This window comes from Phyllosticta capitalensis, assembly GCF_038381095.1.
Source record: "Phyllosticta capitalensis strain CBS 128856 chromosome Unknown BKA78scaffold_2, whole genome shotgun sequence".
NCBI classification, from domain to species: Eukaryota; Fungi; Ascomycota; class Dothideomycetes; order Botryosphaeriales; family Phyllostictaceae; genus Phyllosticta; species Phyllosticta capitalensis.
The window spans coordinates 742,897-759,003 of record NW_027117440.1 but is presented as its reverse complement, the minus strand read 5'-3'; the positions used below and the strand labels follow the sequence as shown (position 1 = coordinate 759,003).

The following is a 16,107-nucleotide window of genomic DNA, read 5'->3' as shown; positions in this document are numbered from 1 at the left end:
CACGTTGCCGCTGATCTGGGTTTCGTGATGGGCGCGGTGGTGGAGGTGGTCGAGGTTCTCGGCGCGCGGTGCGGGAGCGGGGGAGAGAGGGTGCGGACTGCGGCAGCTGGGCTGGGGTGCAGAGAGCTACTGCAGGCAGGTCGATTGACTGCACTGGCTTGTCTTCGTTTTCCTTCTCATGCTCGTCGTTGTCGTTGTCGTCTTCGTGGCCCATGTCGAGGTCTCAGATGGACTTGCTCGTGCATGCGTAAGCTAGCGCGCGCTGTATGGGCGAATAAGAGGCAAGGGTGAGCAATGCTCACGCTGACGATTTTCCTTCGTACGAAGCGCACTCCACAAACCGATCAGTAGTACGAGAAAGTATTGAAGTCGAGGTACGTATCGCGACAGGGAAAGCACGGAAAACGACGGTAGAGGAGGGGCGGGTCGGGTAGAAGCGAAGAGGTGTGGAGGCAGACTGACGACGCATCTGACGACTCTCTCACTCGTTGCCTCCCGCCGCTAGTCGTCCGTCAATGGTTGTCAAGAGGATTAGGATCAATGTTGAGGATCAATAATTGTTGACACGAGGACGAGAGGCGTGCCCAGTGCGGCAACATATCTCAGGTGGGCAAGGCGCAGGGAGGCGGAGGGCCGAATCAAGAATTCAGGAAGGGCAAGATTCGGCTAGGCCTTCTTTGCGAACTGGAGCAACTGCAACTGCGCTGCCTGTGACTGCCGCTTCCGACAGTCAAACGCGCAGTGCCTGATGTTACTGAATCGCAACCGCAGCCGCAACCAGAGTCGGCGGCAACCAACCAGCCTGGGCGAGCGGGAAAGTGTGTGGTGTGGTATGGCATCAACGCTGCCGCAGACAGGACTTGGTTGCTGGTTACTGATACCTAACTTGATGCCTCGTCCGTAGAGTAACATGTTCGAAGGGGGTTGATTATTGATGGAGGGAGAAAGGTAGACACGGCGAGGAAGGCAAGAGGAGAGATAGATGCCTTACGATGCAACTCTCCCGAACTGCAGCGCGGCATGGGCTGATGATTGATGACTGCCCGCCGAGGTCGACGTTTCTGCCTGACCTCTAACCTGCGAGAGCATATCGTGGGTGGCTGTAACAAACCCGCCCGCCTTGTCCTGTGTCGGATTGCGAATCACACTCTAATCGCGATAGCTATCCGCCGCTGCTCGCACGAGATAGACTCTGCTAGGTGCTTGCCAAGTTGTCGTGCTCTGGGGTTGGAGAGACGAGTGCCGGGTTCCATCCTCGTTGGCCCTGGTGTTGGGAACAAGGGGTTGCCCGCCGGGCAGCAGTGGCTCCAGCACCAGCACGCGAAAGATGAGGAGACAGTCGCGGCGCGGCGCTCCAAAAAGCTTTGCGACACCTGGATATCGCTGTCCACGTTTTGTTGCTTTTGCCCCATGTCAGCACATGTGTTTCTCCTCCACAATGACCAAGCAAGCTGGCGGAGGTCATCTGGTCACTTCTGTCTGCTTCCTCTGTGCTTGGTCCACCACTGCGCAACACGAAAAGGAAATCTCCCGCTAGCCAGAGTAAGATTTGATTGCGGGAGACCAACGTCATGCTCAGCGGGCGCCATGTCGGGTGGAAATAACGACGTGAACAGTGCTCGACCAACAAATCTCAACTTCACGGCGGGGCGGGAGCTTCCCGCAGACGTTGCGCCCGTCTGACGTAGTGTGCCGCGTACAAAAGTAGCAGCCGCAGCGGGTTGGATTTTGGGGGACGAGTCATGGTCATGAGCGACAGAAAAAAAAGAGAGGACGCCTTTAAACGAGGCGCGCTGGGATGGCATCGTGTGGTGTGCAATCAATCGACGGTTCGGGTTCGGGATGCCCGTCAGTTCCCAACTTTCCCTCCCAGCCCGTGTCTCGGATAATCTGGAAAGAAGGCCGCCCGAGCCCGCCGCCATGGAACACGACCGAACCTTGGAAGTATCGTGTCGCGCGGCGGTCGGGTCAATTATGCAAATTGTCACGAACGGGATAACGCAACCAACGGGGCACTCGGAAACTTTCGACAAGGTCCAACTCAATTCAAACGTAGAGCGTACATTGGATGAGGAATTGGAAAACCAAGAGAGAAGGAAAAAGGCGCCATGACAGTAAAAGGTATATCTCATTTGAAAAAGAAGAAGACGCTACATGCATGCAGCAGCGACCCAATGCCAATGCCCCGGTTGAATCCAAATGCAGGATGCAGATGCAAATGCAAAAAAGTCGCTTCAGTCAGTGAAGAACCTCCACCACTACTCTCAATCCATCTTTTGGAAAACGATTAGAGCATGATCATGCCGACACCGGTGACGACGGCAGTGATGGCGTAGATGCCGACCTGGAGCATGCCAAAGTTGACGCTAGCCATGGGGGTGACGGGAGCACCCGCACCAGCCGACTTGGAGCTAGAGGCGCCGCCAGTGACACCAGCAGCGCCACCAGTGGCAGCAGCAGAAACGGTACCAGTTCCAGCGGTACCGGCAGCGTTGAGCAGGCTCGAGCAAGTGCCAGTAGCCTTGGCAGACGAGGTAAGGGTGGCAGAGCCAGAGAAAGCGCAGGCGCTCGACTGGCTGTCAGCGAGCTCGTAGTAACGGTTGAGAACGAAAGCCAGCTGGTAGGTGGTGTTGCAGACCGAGTACGCGCCGTAGGTACCGGTGGTGGCGTTGGTGGTGATACCCTCGCAAGCCTTGGAGTTGAGACCGCAGACGGTGCCGAAAAGGTCACCGTAGTCGGACGAGTCGACGTCAGGGGAAGTAACGCAAGACAGGGACTTGTACATGCACTCGCAGAGGTCGTCGTTGGGGGTAGGGGGCAGAGGGGAGGACTTGGCGCGCCACGAGGAGCCGACGGTAGGGCAGGCCTGGTTGGCAGTGTTGGTGGGCGTGAAGCTGGCGCTGTTGACACCGCTAGGGGTCTGGGTGGCAATCTCCTTGGAGTAGTAGCTGAAGTCGGACAGGGTGCTGACCGAGTTGCCGTCGACCGAGACGAGACCGTAGTCGTTCTCCTCCTGGAAGTACATGTAGACGATACCACCGGACCAGACGTCGTTCATCTTGTCACCGAAAAGGGCGGCAGTCTCGGTGAACTTGCGGGGAGTGACAGAGTTGCAACCGTACTCGGCGAAGAAGACGGGGACGGAGTAGTTGGAGAACTCCTCAGTGCGGACATCGTAACCAGAAGCAGTGTAAGAAGAGTCACCGCACCACGAGTAGATGTTGTAACCCCAGAAGTCAATGGTGTCGGCGTCGTCGCTGCCGCAGTTGAAGTAGTTGGCCATGTTCTCACGAATGTCGGCATCGTCGTTGGTGGCGTATCCGACACCAATGGTACGGTAACCCTTCTCGCTGATGTAGGCCTTGCTGTCACGGACAGCGGCCTTGACGTAGGCGCTGGCGTCGGTGTTGTTGGCCTGGTTCGAGACCTCGTTACCGGCGAAGAAACCAAGAGTGTTGTTGTACTGCTGCATGACATCGATGACGGACTTGTAGCGGTCGAACAGGTTGGTGTTCCAGGCCGGGTCATTGCGGTCAATGGACTGGGCGGGCGAGGACAAGTCGGCAACGACGTAGATGCCAGCATCCTGAAGAAGCTTCATGCAGTCATCGTGGTCCTCGTCGGGGTTGATGGCGTAGACACGGATGGTGTTGGTGCGGAGCTTGACGAGTTCGGGAATGTCGCGCTCGCACTGGGTCTTGCTGATCAGAGGGTCCTTGTAGTCGTTGGTGGAGGAGCCGTTGCCGCTGCCCTCGTACTCCTGCTGGTAGGCGACACCGCGAATGTAGAATTGGGTGCCGTTGTTCGAGTAGAAGAATTTGTTGCCCTAGAGAGAGTACAGACAAGGTGTGAGCGGGCTGCTGTCACTGCAAAGTAGGGCTGACGCGGGATGTACCTTGATGACAACCGGAGGCACGTCAGCAAGGACGGCCTGGGAGAAGAGCGCCGCCGCGGCCGCGACGAGGCCAAAGGACTTCATTATGGAGAATGGATGGAGTTTAGGCTAAGTGGAAAGGGAGAAGGGCGAGAATTGGAGGAGAGGGACAAGTTGGCGCCGGTGTTTGTTGTTGTTGATGCTAAGGAGTGTAAGGGAGGTCGGCTAAGAAAAACGAGTGTACGAAGGGTGGTGAATCAAGGCAAGCAAGCAAAAGGCGAGCAGCCAGGCGAATGGGGAGAATAAAAGACTTGGGGCCGGCGTGGTGAGCGATGGGCGATTGATGAGTGTCTGGGGGAGGAGGCAAACGGGGCACATTCAGGGGACCAGCACAGAGCGCCCTGCTATCACGACCTTGACCGAAACGAGCCGAGTGGAGCGCGCCGCTGAACCCGCCGCGCCTGTCTTGGACGCGCAATCGAGCGTCATCCAGAGGCTGGCACGGTTAAGTCGGCGTTCCAGCCCAGCCAACGGCAACTGGTGCATTATGGATTTTTTTTTTGGGATTTGTTCTACGTGTGTGGGTGACATCGTGGGAGCCATGCAGCGACTCGACGACGGGCTCGCGTGCCAGCCCTGAATTTTTCAGAGGTGCGTACGCGGCAACGACTCTCTCAGTGGTGCGGTGTTACCCACAGCGACCAATATGCAGCGCTTCAGACCATCACATCAGTGCTGCGCTCGGCCCCAAGCAGTCGCAGCACTGCCACAGGAAGCGCGTCTGATCGCCGCCGACTGGCGAGGATTCGTGCCTGTCGTGGCGCGCAAAGTACGATGTGCAACGACAGGTCCACCATTCTCGTGTGCCTGAAGCAGCGCTCTTATGACGACTCACATGGAGAGACTTGTGCGACGAGAGAGAAAAAATAAAAAAAAACAGGACGACGAGCTGAAGAGAAAAAATGCAAATGACGAACAGTGCAACAACAACATTTAACAGTGGCCCATGAAAAGCTTGTCGACCAAGCCGGAGCCTTGGCGGGTCCAAGCCGGCGTCGGTTGGCGCGAGATGAAGGAGGGCAGGGCTGCAAGCGCGAACCAAGTCCACAACATGAGGGACACTGGAGAGCCTGAGGCAGGCAAGCAGCAGGAGGTGCAGGTGGTCGGTCGGAGATAACACACAGCAAAAGTCGGATGGTTGTGATGGACCTGATGACGGCGGCAACCTCGTCGATTATAAAAACCAGGGGAATCGGTCGAGCAAAGCCCATCCCAAGTCTCTTGCAGGTGGTCAGTGAGGGTAGCCTGATGTAAATCAATCAGCCAACGGGCGGCGCGGAAGGATGGAAGCACAGAAGTTGGCGCACAAGCACACAGAAGCCCCTTTTCCCCCTAGCCGGCCAGCTCAAGCCCGCGAGGCCCAGCCCAACGCCTAGCAAACGTTTCGAGAAGAACAGGGACCCATGCTCCTCCGAGCCGCCACTCCATCATCGGCGATACAGACATGGCAGATTTGCACTGTTGAATTTCGGTGTCTTCGGGCGCTTTCGTAAGTAGCTCGTACGGTTGCCAACACAAGTCGTCGACAAACTCGAGGCGTCGCTTGCGTCTCCCGTGTGCCTCCGCCGCCCCCATTCCTAGTGCGAGAGGTGTTGACGTGTGGCGGCGGGGTGGATGCGACGGAAAATAGCGCACGGCCACGGCCACGGCTGTAGAGATAGTGGAGCGGAGGCGTTGTGATAGGAGTCGGGTGGAAGACGCCAGTTCCCAGGTCCATCGTGAACTAGAAGTAGTACAATACCTAGTCAACAAGGGCACGAAAGAAGCATTTCACAAAACGACAAGTAGTCAAGACGGCAGAAGCAGCAGAGCCATCATCACGCACACATATCAAAAAGGCTATTTTGGTAGTCTGCACGGTGGTGGAAATAGAAAGGACCGGGGGCCCCCAGTTAGGAGACATGGCACGCCTGTGCCGCGAGGACTTTGAACGACATGTTCACGGTACATGGAGGATGTATCTATCTCTAGAGAGTAGTAATGATCTTCTGGATGGCACCCGTCTTTTTTTATCTATCAGGCATGGAGAGTGGCAAGCTGCAATCGTCGTTCGCGGCGGGAGAGGCGCGCATCAACAGCAGTGGTTCATTCGATTCGCTCCTTTTCCGTCCCCTGTCGCGGTCCGGCTGCTCCCTGCTCACCTTTCTTGCTCCTTGTTGGCTGCTGGCTCTCACTGCACTGTCCTGCTCGACCGCCAGACTCGGACGGAGCGACCCAGGCAAGCACCGCCCGCCCCGTGCGCCCAGGCCTGACAGCCGCCCACTCCAGTCGCGCCCTCAAATGTCATGCCCTTCCCAGTCCCCTTTTCTCAACTCTTGCCCTCTCCCCCATCGCCTTCCCGCGACATTACATTCGTTCGACCGTGTTGCTGAATCCCACGGCCTCATCAACTCTTCAAGTGGGCGAGCCACCACACCCACCGGCCGCCCTGGTTGCCAAGTCACCCTGCAACCCCCATACCACCTTGGCCGCGCCTGCGTCGTCAACAGCAACACCTTCGACACCGTCTCTCGTTCCGCTTCAATCCTCTCCACCTACAAGACTGCCACTTGCCCATCCCGCGCGCGCAGCTTCTCCTAGGCCCTCTACGCGCGCTGCACTAGCCGCGTCCGAACCACTCCCCACCCTCTCTTGGTTTGCATCGCCCCGTTCAAGGAAACAGCCTTTCCGTTAATAGGTGCGTCCGTCGGCTCCCCAGCCTCCTCGTGCAAATCCACCCTCCCACCTCCCGCAACCTTTTTTTTTCAACGTGCTGACCTGTCCATTCTCCAGACGTACGGTCCGCCCGCCGTTCCGTTGATCCCACTCCTGCCACTCGCTCCTCCGGTCATCCTCCTGGATTAGTCTTCCCGTTTCTTCGACAACCTGCTGAGCGTCATACCCATACGCTGCGGTTGACCCAGATCAAGGTGAGTCGCTGCAGCCCACCTGCTCTGCTGCAATTCTCGGCATTGACTCCAGACAGCGCGTCGTGGGTCTTTCAGGATGTCTGGACATCCGCAGGGAGGCCACTACGACGATGGCTACGGCCACCAGGGCCAGGACGCCTACTACCACGATGATCAAGCCGGTTACTACGATCAAGGTCACGAATACGCCGCCGGTGGTGCTCACGGCGACTCGTATTATGATCAGGACGGCTACTACGACCAGCAAGGCCACTACGCCCAGGATGGCTATTACGATGACCACGCCCAACAGGGCTACCAGGACGAATACTACAACGATCAATACTACGATCAACAAGGCCACGCTGGGTACGAGTTGGTCTCACCGCCCCCCAAATGCGGTTGATTTTCTCCCTCGACAAGTGTCATTTACTAACATTTGTAGTTACAGTGGACGACCCCGCCGTGCCGATGGCTCCGAGGAGGACTCCGAGACCTTTAGCGACTTCACCATGAGGTCCGACATGGCCCGCGCCGCCGACATGGACTACTATGGCCGCGGCGACGCCCGATACGACAGCTACGCCGAGGGCCAAGGCGGCCGTGGCTACAGGCCTCCTTCTTCGCAAGTTTCCTATGGTGCAAACCGCAGCTCGGGCGCGTCCACGCCCATCTACGGCATGGACTACAGCAACGCTCTGCCCGCCGGTCAGCGTTCCCGCGAGCCCTACCCCGCCTGGACTTCGGACGCCCAGATCCCTCTGTCGAAGGAGGAGATTGAAGACATTTTCTTGGACTTGACAGCAAAATTCGGTTTCCAGCGTGACAGCATGCGCAACATGTACGACCACTTCATGACACAACTCGACTCGCGTGCTTCGCGTATGGCCCCGAATCAGGCTCTTCTCTCGCTCCACGCCGACTACATTGGAGGTGACAATGCTAATTACCGTCGGTGGTACTTTGCCGCCCACCTGGATCTCGACGACGCCGTCGGTTTCGCCAACATGAAGCTCGGCAAGCGAAAGACCCGCAAGGCGAAGAAAGCCGCGAAGAAGCAGGCGTCGCAAGATCCTGGCAATGAGGAGCAGGCTTTGGAGGCGTTTGAGGGCGACAACAGTCTCGAGGCCGCTGAATACCGCTGGAAGAGCAGGATGAACAAGATGTCCCAGCACGACCGCGTCCGTCAAGTTGCGCTCTACCTCCTCTGCTGGGGTGAAGCCAACCAGGTCCGGTTCATGCCTGAAATCATTTGCTTCATCTTCAAGTGCTGCGACGACTTTTACAACTCGCCCGCCTGTAAGAACAAGGTTGAGCCAGTCGACGAGTTCACCTACTTGAACAACGTCATCACGCCACTCTACACCTTCTGCCGTGACCAAGGTTACGAGGTCCAGGATGGCAAGTACGTGCGCCGCGAGCGCGACCACGCTCAAATCATTGGTTACGACGACATGAACCAGCTTTTCTGGTACCCCGAAGGTATTGAGCGCATCGTTCTCGAGGACAAGTCGCGGCTCGTCGACCTGTCGCCTCCCGAGCGTTACGAGAAGCTCAAGGAGGTCAACTGGAAGAAGTGCTTCTTCAAGACCTACAAGGAGACTCGTTCCTGGTGGCACATGCTTACCAACTTCAACCGCATCTGGGTCATTCACTTGACAATCTTCTGGTTCTACACGGCTTTCAACTCTCCGACTCTGTACACGGCTCATTACGAGCAGCAAAGAAACAACAAGCCCAACACTCCTGCTCAGTGGTCGGCTGTCGCTCTCGGTGGTACTCTCGCTTCGCTCATCATGATTGGCGCTACTCTCTGCGAGTGGGCATACGTCCCTCGTAGGTGGGCTGGTGCTCAGCACTTGACCAAGCGTCTTTTCTTCCTCATCGCTGTATTTGCAGTCAACGTCGCCCCGGCCGTCTACATCTTTGGAGTCAGTCAAACCGGCAAGATTGCTCTGATTCTCGGTATCGTCCAGTTCCTCCTCGCCTTGGCTACGCTCATCTTCTTTGCCATCATGCCTTTGGGCGGTCTCTTCGGCAGCTACTTGCGCAAGAACTCGCGCCAGTACGTTGCGAGCGCTACCTTTACTGCCAGCTACCCCCGTCTTCAAGGCAATGACATGTGGATGTCTTACGGTCTCTGGGTCGTCGTTTTCGGTGCCAAGCTTGCCGAATCGTACTTCTTCTTGACGCTGTCTTTCAGAGACCCGATTCGCATTCTCTCCACCATGAAGATCAGCAACTGCCTTGGTGACAAAATCTTCGGCGCTTCGGCCGACGTCCTTTGCAAGAGGCAACCTCAGATCGTTCTCGGACTCATGTTCTTCACTGACCTGTGCCTGTTCTTCTTGGATACCTACCTCTGGTACATCATCTGGAACATGTTGTTCTCGGTTGCCCGCTCCTTCTACCTGGGAATCTCCATCTGGACGCCCTGGAGAAACATCTTCTCCCGGTTGCCCAAGCGTATTTACTCCAAGGTTCTTGCGACCACCGACATGGAGATCAAATACAAGCCAAAGGTCCTGATCTCCCAGATTTGGAACGCCATCGTCATCTCCATGTACAGAGAGCACTTGCTCGCCATCGACCACGTCCAGAAGCTCCTGTACCACCAGGTTCCTTCCGAACAAGAAGGCAAGAGGACTCTTCGCGCGCCGACTTTCTTCGTCTCTCAGGAAGACCAGTCTTTCAAGACCGAGTTCTTCCCCGCCCAGAGCGAGGCTGAGCGTCGTATCTCGTTCTTTGCCCAGTCTCTGTCTACGCCCATTCCCGAGCCTCTGCCTGTCGACAACATGCCCACTTTCACCGTCATGATTCCCCACTACGGTGAGAAGATTCTTCTTTCGCTCAGGGAAATTATTCGTGAGGACGAGCCCTACTCGCGTGTCACTATGCTTGAGTACCTCAAGCAGCTCCACCCCCACGAATGGGACTGCTTCGTCAAGGACACCAAAATTCTCGCCGACGAGACCTCCCAGTTCAATGGTGACGCAGAGAAGTCTGAGAAGGACACTGCCAAGGCCAAGATTGACGACCTGCCGTTTTACTGCATTGGTTTCAAGTCTGCTGCTCCTGAGTACACTCTCCGCACGCGTATCTGGGCCTCGCTTCGTTCGCAGACTCTGTACCGTACCATTTCCGGTTTCATGAACTACAGCCGTGCCATCAAGCTTCTCTACCGTGTTGAGAACCCCGAGGTCGTCCAAATGTTCGGTGGCAACTCCGACAAGCTCGAGAGAGAATTGGAGCGCATGGCTCGTCGCAAGTACAAGATTGTCGTTTCTATGCAGCGTTACGCCAAGTTCACCAAGGAAGAGCGTGAGAACACCGAGTTTTTGCTCCGCGCGTACCCCGACCTCCAGATTGCCTACCTCGACGAGGAGCCGCCTGCCAACGAGGGCGAGGACCCGCGCATCTACTCTGCTCTTATCGACGGTCACTCTGAGCTGATGGAGAACGGCATGCGTCGTCCCAAGTTCCGCATCCAGCTTTCCGGTAACCCAATTCTCGGTGACGGCAAGTCCGACAACCAGAACCACGCCATCATCTTCTACCGCGGCGAGTACATCCAGCTCATCGACGCTAACCAGGACAACTACCTCGAGGAGTGCTTGAAGATCCGTTCCGTCTTGGCCGAGTTTGAGGAAATGACCACGGACAACGTCTCTCCCTACACGCCCGGCCTCCCGCCTACCAAGTTTGACCCTGTTGCCATTCTCGGTGCTCGCGAGTACATTTTCTCTGAGAACATTGGTATTCTTGGTGACGTTGCAGCCGGTAAGGAACAGACGTTCGGTACCATGTTTGCCCGTACTCTTGCGCAAATTGGTGGCAAGCTCCATTATGGTCACCCTGATTTCCTCAACGGTATCTTCATGAACACTCGTGGCGGTGTCTCCAAGGCTCAAAAGGGTCTCCACCTGAACGAGGATATTTACGCCGGTATGAACGCTCTTCTCCGTGGTGGCAGGATCAAGCACTGCGAATACTACCAGTGCGGTAAGGGTCGTGATCTTGGTTTTGGATCCATTCTCAACTTCACCACCAAGATTGGTACGGGTATGGGTGAGCAGATGCTGTCTCGCGAGTACTACTACCTCGGTACCCAGCTGCCGCTCGACCGTTTCCTGTCCTTCTACTACGCTCACCCGGGTTTCCACATCAACAACTTGTTCATTATGTTGTCGGTGCAGTTCTTCATGTTCACGGTCCTCAACCTGGGTGCTCTGCACCACGAGACGATCATTTGCAAGTACGACAGCAACAAGCCCATCACGGACCCGCTCTACCCCACTGGTTGCGCCAACTTGGAGCCAATCTTCGACTGGGTCACTCGCTGCGTCTTGTCCATCTTCATCGTCTTGATCATTGCCTTCATTCCTCTGTTCGTCCAGGAGCTTACCGAGCGTGGTGCCTGGCGTGCGGCCACCCGTCTGGCGAAGCACTTCTCGTCTCTCTCGCCTCTCTTCGAGGTCTTCGTTTGCCAGATCTACGCCAACGCCATCTACACCAACTTGTCGTTCGGTGGCGCCCGCTACATCGGTACTGGTCGTGGTTTCGCCACGGCACGCATTCCGTTCGGTATTCTGTACTCGCGTTTCGCTGGTCCGTCCATCTACCTCGGCGCTAGATCACTGATGATGCTGCTGTTTGCAACAATGACCATCTGGGATGCCTGGTGTATCTACTTCTGGGTCTCCCTTTTGGCTCTTTGCATCGCTCCCTTCATCTTCAACCCCCACCAGTTCTCTTGGGACGACTTCTTCATCGATTACAGAGAGTTCCTTAGGTGGATGTCTCGTGGCAACACCAGGGCACACAGCGCCTCGTGGATTGGCTACTGCCGTCTCTCCAGAACTCGCATCACTGGTTTCAAGAGAAAGGCTCTTGGCGACCCCTCGGCCAAGCTCTCTGGTGACATTCCTCGCGCTCACTTGACCAACATCATCTGGAGCGAGATTATTGGCCCGATTTTCCTGGTTGCCGTCGGTCTGGTCCCCTACCTCTTCATCAACGCGCAAACCGGTGTCACGGATGCCAAGCAAAAGACCGACGTCACCTTCGAGGCCACCAACTCGCTCATCCGTGTCTGCCTGTGCGCTCTTGGCCCAGTGGCTTTGAACGCTGGTGTCGCTGGTGGTTTCTTCGGTCTTGCTTGCTGTATGGGTCCCGTCCTGAGCATGTGCTGCAAGAAGTTTGGTGCCGTCCTGGCTGCCATTGCTCACGCCATCGCTGTCATTGGCATGATTGTGTTCTTCGAAGTCATGTTCTTCCTCGAGGGCTGGAGCTTCGTCAAGGCTCTCTCCGGTCTCATTGCCATGGCTGCCATCCAGCGCTTTGTCTACAAACTCATCATCGCCCTTGCGCTCACCCGTGAGTTCAAGGCCGACACTGCCAACATTGCCTGGTGGACCGGCAAGTGGTACGCCATGGGTTGGCACACGCTTTCTCAGCCTGGCCGTGAGTTCCTCTGCAAGATTACCGAGATGGGTATGTTTGCTGGCGACTTCTGCCTGGGCCACCTGCTTCTGTTCGTCATGCTGCCGGCTCTTTGCATTCCGTATGTCGACAAGCTGCACTCGATTATGCTGTTCTGGCTCCGCCCAAGGTATGTAATTCCATCTCGATTCATTTGACCTCAACTAACAGGTTCTAGCCGTCAAATTCGTCCCCCTATCTACTCGCTCAAGCAGACGAAGCTGCGCAAGCGTCGTGTGATCCGCTACTCCATCCTCTACTTCTTCCTCCTTCTCATCTTCATCCTGCTCATCGCCGGTCCTCTGGTCGCCAGCAAGTTCATCAAGTCGCTCCCGTCCATCCCGATGCAGCTCATCCAGCCCACTGGTCTCAACAACAACGACACCAAGGGCACGTCGCAGACGGGTACCGCTGTCGAGAGCAACGGCGCTGCGGCGACATCTGGCGGCTCTTCGAGCACTGGCGGTGCCAAGCTCATGTTCGCCAGGGCTTACTAGACCATGACACGGTTTTGCGGAGAGATGCATTTCTTGACGGCGAAGACTTTCATTTCTTCGTCACTTGTACAACACAGTTCTTCAAAGCATGACGCCCTGCATCGCCTCGTGCTTTTGACGCGGGCGCTTAATGACTGTAATCTTGCTTTGGCAATGATGCATCTCCTTGGGTGACCCTGGGGGGTTTTCAATCGAATTCAATGGCGGATAGAAAGCAATCCTCCAACTTAGGCACGGCTCTTTTTCTTGTCTGAAAGGGCCGCATGGTTTGCACATACAACAATGCAAGCATAGGGAGCAAATGGTTTACGGGTTTTCTCAGATAGTAAATGTATGTTTTGTTGGGTTCAAAAAAATCGATTCTTTTGGAGTGACTTGAGCATGTGAGATTTGCTGTGCTGTGTCTTGGCGCTACTCAAAAAGTACAACACGTGACATGGCGATAAGATTCGCGCCGTGTTCCCCTAAGTCGCTGCGGCCAAAGCTGATGTCGCTCCTCCCGGCCCTTCGGCTCCAACAACATCGCGACATCAGCCATGGACATTCACGAATTACAGCAGTCGGCGCTTGGGCTGATCAACAATGCGACGACGCAATTCCACAAGATTCCCGGCTCAGCGATTGTGCTGAGGTACATCAAATCGTCATACCAAAACGACCCGGTCCGCTCGGCAATTGAGCTCTTCCTCTTCCTGTTCGCCGTGCGATATCTTCTGGCACCCAAGTACTCGACACAAAAGCAAAAGGTCGTGTTGACCGAAGACGTACGTGTGCCGCCGTAACCGTTCATTTGGCCAGGGATTCACAGCAGACAGGAAATCGACGAACTGGTCGAAGACTGGACGCCGGAGCCGCTGGTAGCAGCGCAAACGCCGCTCGAGGAACTTGAAAATGAAAAGCGACCCGTCATCGTGGGGTAAGTCACCGCCGCCAGCGCCATGGGATGTCGACTAATCTGCGAGCGCTTCACAGACCGTCGGGTCCGAAGACGAAACTCTCCAACGGCCGCACCGTGACGAACCTCGCCTCGTACAATTTCCACAACTTCCTCGGCAATGAGATGCTCAAGGACAAAGCCGTCAACGTGCTGCGGACATACGGTGTTGGACCCTGCGGACCGCCGGGCTTCTACGGGACACAGGATGTGCATATGAAGACGGAAACCGACATTGCGGCTCACCTGGGAGTTCCCGCATGCATCGTCTACGCGCAAGCCTTCTCGACCATCTCCAGCGTCATTCCCGCCTTTTCCAAGCGTGGCGACATCATCGTCGTCGACAAGGCCGTCAACTTTGCCATTCGCAAGGGCATCCAGATTAGCCGTAGCACGGTGCGCTGGTTTGAACACAATGACATGCAGGATTTGGAGAACGTGTTGAAGAGGACGGTCAAGGAGCAGGCGCGGAAGCCGCTGACGAGGCGCTTCATCATCACCGAGGGCCTGTTTGAGCACACGGGCGACATGGCGAATTTGCCCAAGCTGGTTAGTCAGAGCTAGCGTCTACTGGAGTACGTATGCTGACGAGAGTAATTGCAGGTCGAGCTCAAGCTCAAGTACAAGTTCCGCCTGATTCTCGACGAGACGTGGTCCTACGGCGTCCTTGGCCGCACCGGCCGGGGTCTCACGGAAGCGCAAAACGTCGATGCTAGCGAAGTTGACATGATTATCGGATCTCTCTCTGGACCTCTCTGCGCCGGTGGTGGCTTTTGCGCTGGCTCCGAAGAGGTTGTTGAGCACCAGCGCATCTCTGCCGCGGCCTACACCTTTTCCGCTGCTCTACCTGCCATTCTGTCCACCACGGCTAGCGAGACGGTTGCGATCCTTCAAGAGCAACCTGAGGTGCTTGTCCAGCTTCGCGACAACATCAAGAGCATGCGTGCGCAGTTGGACCCACGGAGCGATTGGGTGCGTTGCACGAGCGTGCCTGAAAACCCAATGATGCTGCTAGTCTTGAAGCCCGAAGTCGTTGAGAAGAGGCAATTGAGCAGCGAGGACCAAGAGTTTTTGATCCAAGAAGCTGTCGACGAGGTTTGAAGCACCTGCTGATGTCATGTTCTGAATGCTGACGACGACAATAGTGTCTCTCCAACGGCGTCCTTGTCACCCGTCTCAAGGCCATGCCGGTGGCCGTGGGCGGCGAGAAGGAGAGGCGATGGCAGCCACAGCCGGCGCTCAAGGTCTGCGTCACGGCCGGTCTGTCGCGCAAGGAGATTGAAAAGGCGGGCGTTGTCATCAGACATGCCATTACCAAGGTCATGACAAAGAAGAGATGATGAGCAAAACGACAGACGGGTTGGTTAGTTCCGGGCGCCGGTATTTCTGCATTGCAGCATTTTCGACTGCATCCTTCCTTTCTCTCTCTGCTTTTCAAAAGGTAGCGACTTGTAATTATGCGCAACGAGCAAGGCTGCCTCTCCGCGCCTCCGCGTGATGGCAATAGGTGCCTCGTGGTGGTGCCAATATCATGTACTAATTAGCGAAACAATGGGCAGCAAACCACTAGTACAAAAGTCAAGACTGCTAACCAGTGCCTACAGACGAGATGAGGAACAGCGTGTATCCCTGAGCGGATGCAGGGAGTCTGCGGGCGCGGAGTGCGGAGCGACGGGCAAGGCTTGCAGCTTCGCGTGGGTGGCATCTGGTTCGCAGCACAGTACAGGGTTGACGACTTCTTTATGCTCGGTGTATCAGACACGCGGCACCGCTACTGCTGAGAGGGCGACCCGACATGGGTTGCTGCTCTCGCTCGTCTGGCAGACGTCAAGTCTGTCAGTCGACTGGTGGAGAGTTGCAAGCCTTGGGCCGCTGCACTGCCAGGCGCTGTTGGGTTGTTGAAGCGTGAAGGCGCCGAGATGGATCGACTTATCCTGACTTGGATCTCTGATTGAGCCCAGGTGCTGCCCTGTCGCCTCTCGCCCAGCAGGTACCTGTTGGTAGACCCGAGTGGAGCCCTGCCAGCCATGTCCCCAGCCATCCCATTTTCTCAACACCACTCGGAGAGCTGCAAGAGATGATGTGCAACAATACTCAGGCTATGTGCCTGACTTCCGAGAAACCCCGGTGCAAGGCCAATGCCCAGGTCCAAGATGCGTGAGAGGTACCGCCAGGTACATGCCGAAAGCCCAAGACGTCACCTTGCGCAGCTTGCTGCCGTTGTCCCCCGGTCTTCGAGCTGCTGCGACTTCCTCTCTGCTTCTGTTCCCCTCGTCTTACTTTTTCCTCAAACCTTTGCCTCTCTCTCCCTCTCACACTCTTCCCCCTCTCCTACCGTGTTCCTCCCCGGTCGTCCGCTTCCTTGCCGGTGCA

At 56.3% G+C, this 16,107-nt stretch overlaps 5 protein-coding genes across 5 annotated transcripts; 3 read left to right on the top strand and 2 right to left on the bottom strand.

Moving 5' to 3' along the window:
• Positions 1-1,190: 1,190 nt before the first annotated feature.
• Positions 1,191-2,355, bottom strand: BKA78DRAFT_72100 (uncharacterized protein). The gene has a single exon (XM_066893642.1). The coding sequence runs from the start codon at positions 2,130-2,132 to the stop codon at positions 1,470-1,472; it is 663 nt and encodes a 220-aa protein (XP_066747487.1). The 5' UTR covers positions 2,133-2,355; the 3' UTR covers positions 1,191-1,469.
• Positions 2,022-4,404, bottom strand: BKA78DRAFT_305098 (putative 1,3-beta-glucanosyltransferase). Its single transcript, XM_066887674.1, has 2 exons — positions 3,896-4,404; positions 2,022-3,826 (listed from the first exon to the last, which is right to left on the bottom strand). The coding sequence occupies exons 1-2, from the start codon at positions 3,977-3,979 to the stop codon at positions 2,288-2,290; spliced, it is 1,623 nt and encodes a 540-aa protein (XP_066747486.1). The 5' UTR covers positions 3,980-4,404; the 3' UTR covers positions 2,022-2,287.
• Positions 4,405-5,783: 1,379 nt separating this feature from the next.
• Positions 5,784-6,736, top strand: BKA78DRAFT_72147 (uncharacterized protein). Its single transcript, XM_066893644.1, has 2 exons — positions 5,784-6,611; positions 6,707-6,736. Exon 1 carries the CDS (start codon positions 5,915-5,917, stop codon positions 6,512-6,514), a length of 600 nt encoding a protein of 199 aa, XP_066747485.1. The 5' UTR covers positions 5,784-5,914; the 3' UTR covers positions 6,515-6,611; positions 6,707-6,736.
• Positions 6,655-12,510, top strand: BKA78DRAFT_72032 (1,3-beta-glucan synthase). The gene is made up of 3 exons (XM_066893640.1): positions 6,655-6,843; positions 6,900-7,197; positions 7,274-12,510. The coding sequence occupies exons 2-3, from the start codon at positions 6,920-6,922 to the stop codon at positions 12,459-12,461; spliced, it is 5,466 nt and encodes a 1,821-aa protein (XP_066747484.1). The 5' UTR covers positions 6,655-6,843; positions 6,900-6,919; the 3' UTR covers positions 12,462-12,510.
• Positions 12,511-13,336: 826 nt separating this feature from the next.
• BKA78DRAFT_292297 (pyridoxal phosphate-dependent transferase) lies at positions 13,337-15,074 on the top strand (the record flags this gene model as incomplete). The annotated part of the gene is made up of 5 exons (XM_066886031.1): positions 13,337-13,564; positions 13,616-13,716; positions 13,773-14,283; positions 14,338-14,829; positions 14,880-15,074. The coding sequence occupies 5 exons, from the start codon at positions 13,337-13,339 to the stop codon at positions 15,072-15,074; spliced, it is 1,527 nt and encodes a 508-aa protein (XP_066747483.1).
• Positions 15,075-16,107: the final 1,033 nt, after the last annotated feature.

What these genes read in the sequence shown, in the direction of transcription:
- BKA78DRAFT_72100 (XM_066893642.1), bottom strand. Translation starts at nt 2,132, where the DNA reads ATGAGATATACCTTTTACTGTCATGGCGCCTTTTTCCTTCTCTCTTGG.
- BKA78DRAFT_305098 (XM_066887674.1), bottom strand. Translation starts at nt 3,979, where the DNA reads ATGAAGTCCTTTGGCCTCGTCGCGGCCGCGGCGGCGCTCTTCTCCCAG. An exon ending in TGCCTCCGGTTGTCATCAAG is followed by an intron (nt 3,827 to 3,895) that starts GTACATCCCGCG and finishes TACTCTCTCTAG; the next exon opens with GGCAACAAATTCTTCTACTC.
- BKA78DRAFT_72147 (XM_066893644.1), top strand. Translation starts at nt 5,915, where the DNA reads ATGATCTTCTGGATGGCACCCGTCTTTTTTTATCTATCAGGCATGGAG.
- BKA78DRAFT_72032 (XM_066893640.1), top strand. Translation starts at nt 6,920, where the DNA reads ATGTCTGGACATCCGCAGGGAGGCCACTACGACGATGGCTACGGCCAC. An exon ending in CAAGGCCACGCTGGGTACGA is followed by an intron (nt 7,198 to 7,273) that starts GTTGGTCTCACC and finishes TTGTAGTTACAG; the next exon opens with TGGACGACCCCGCCGTGCCG.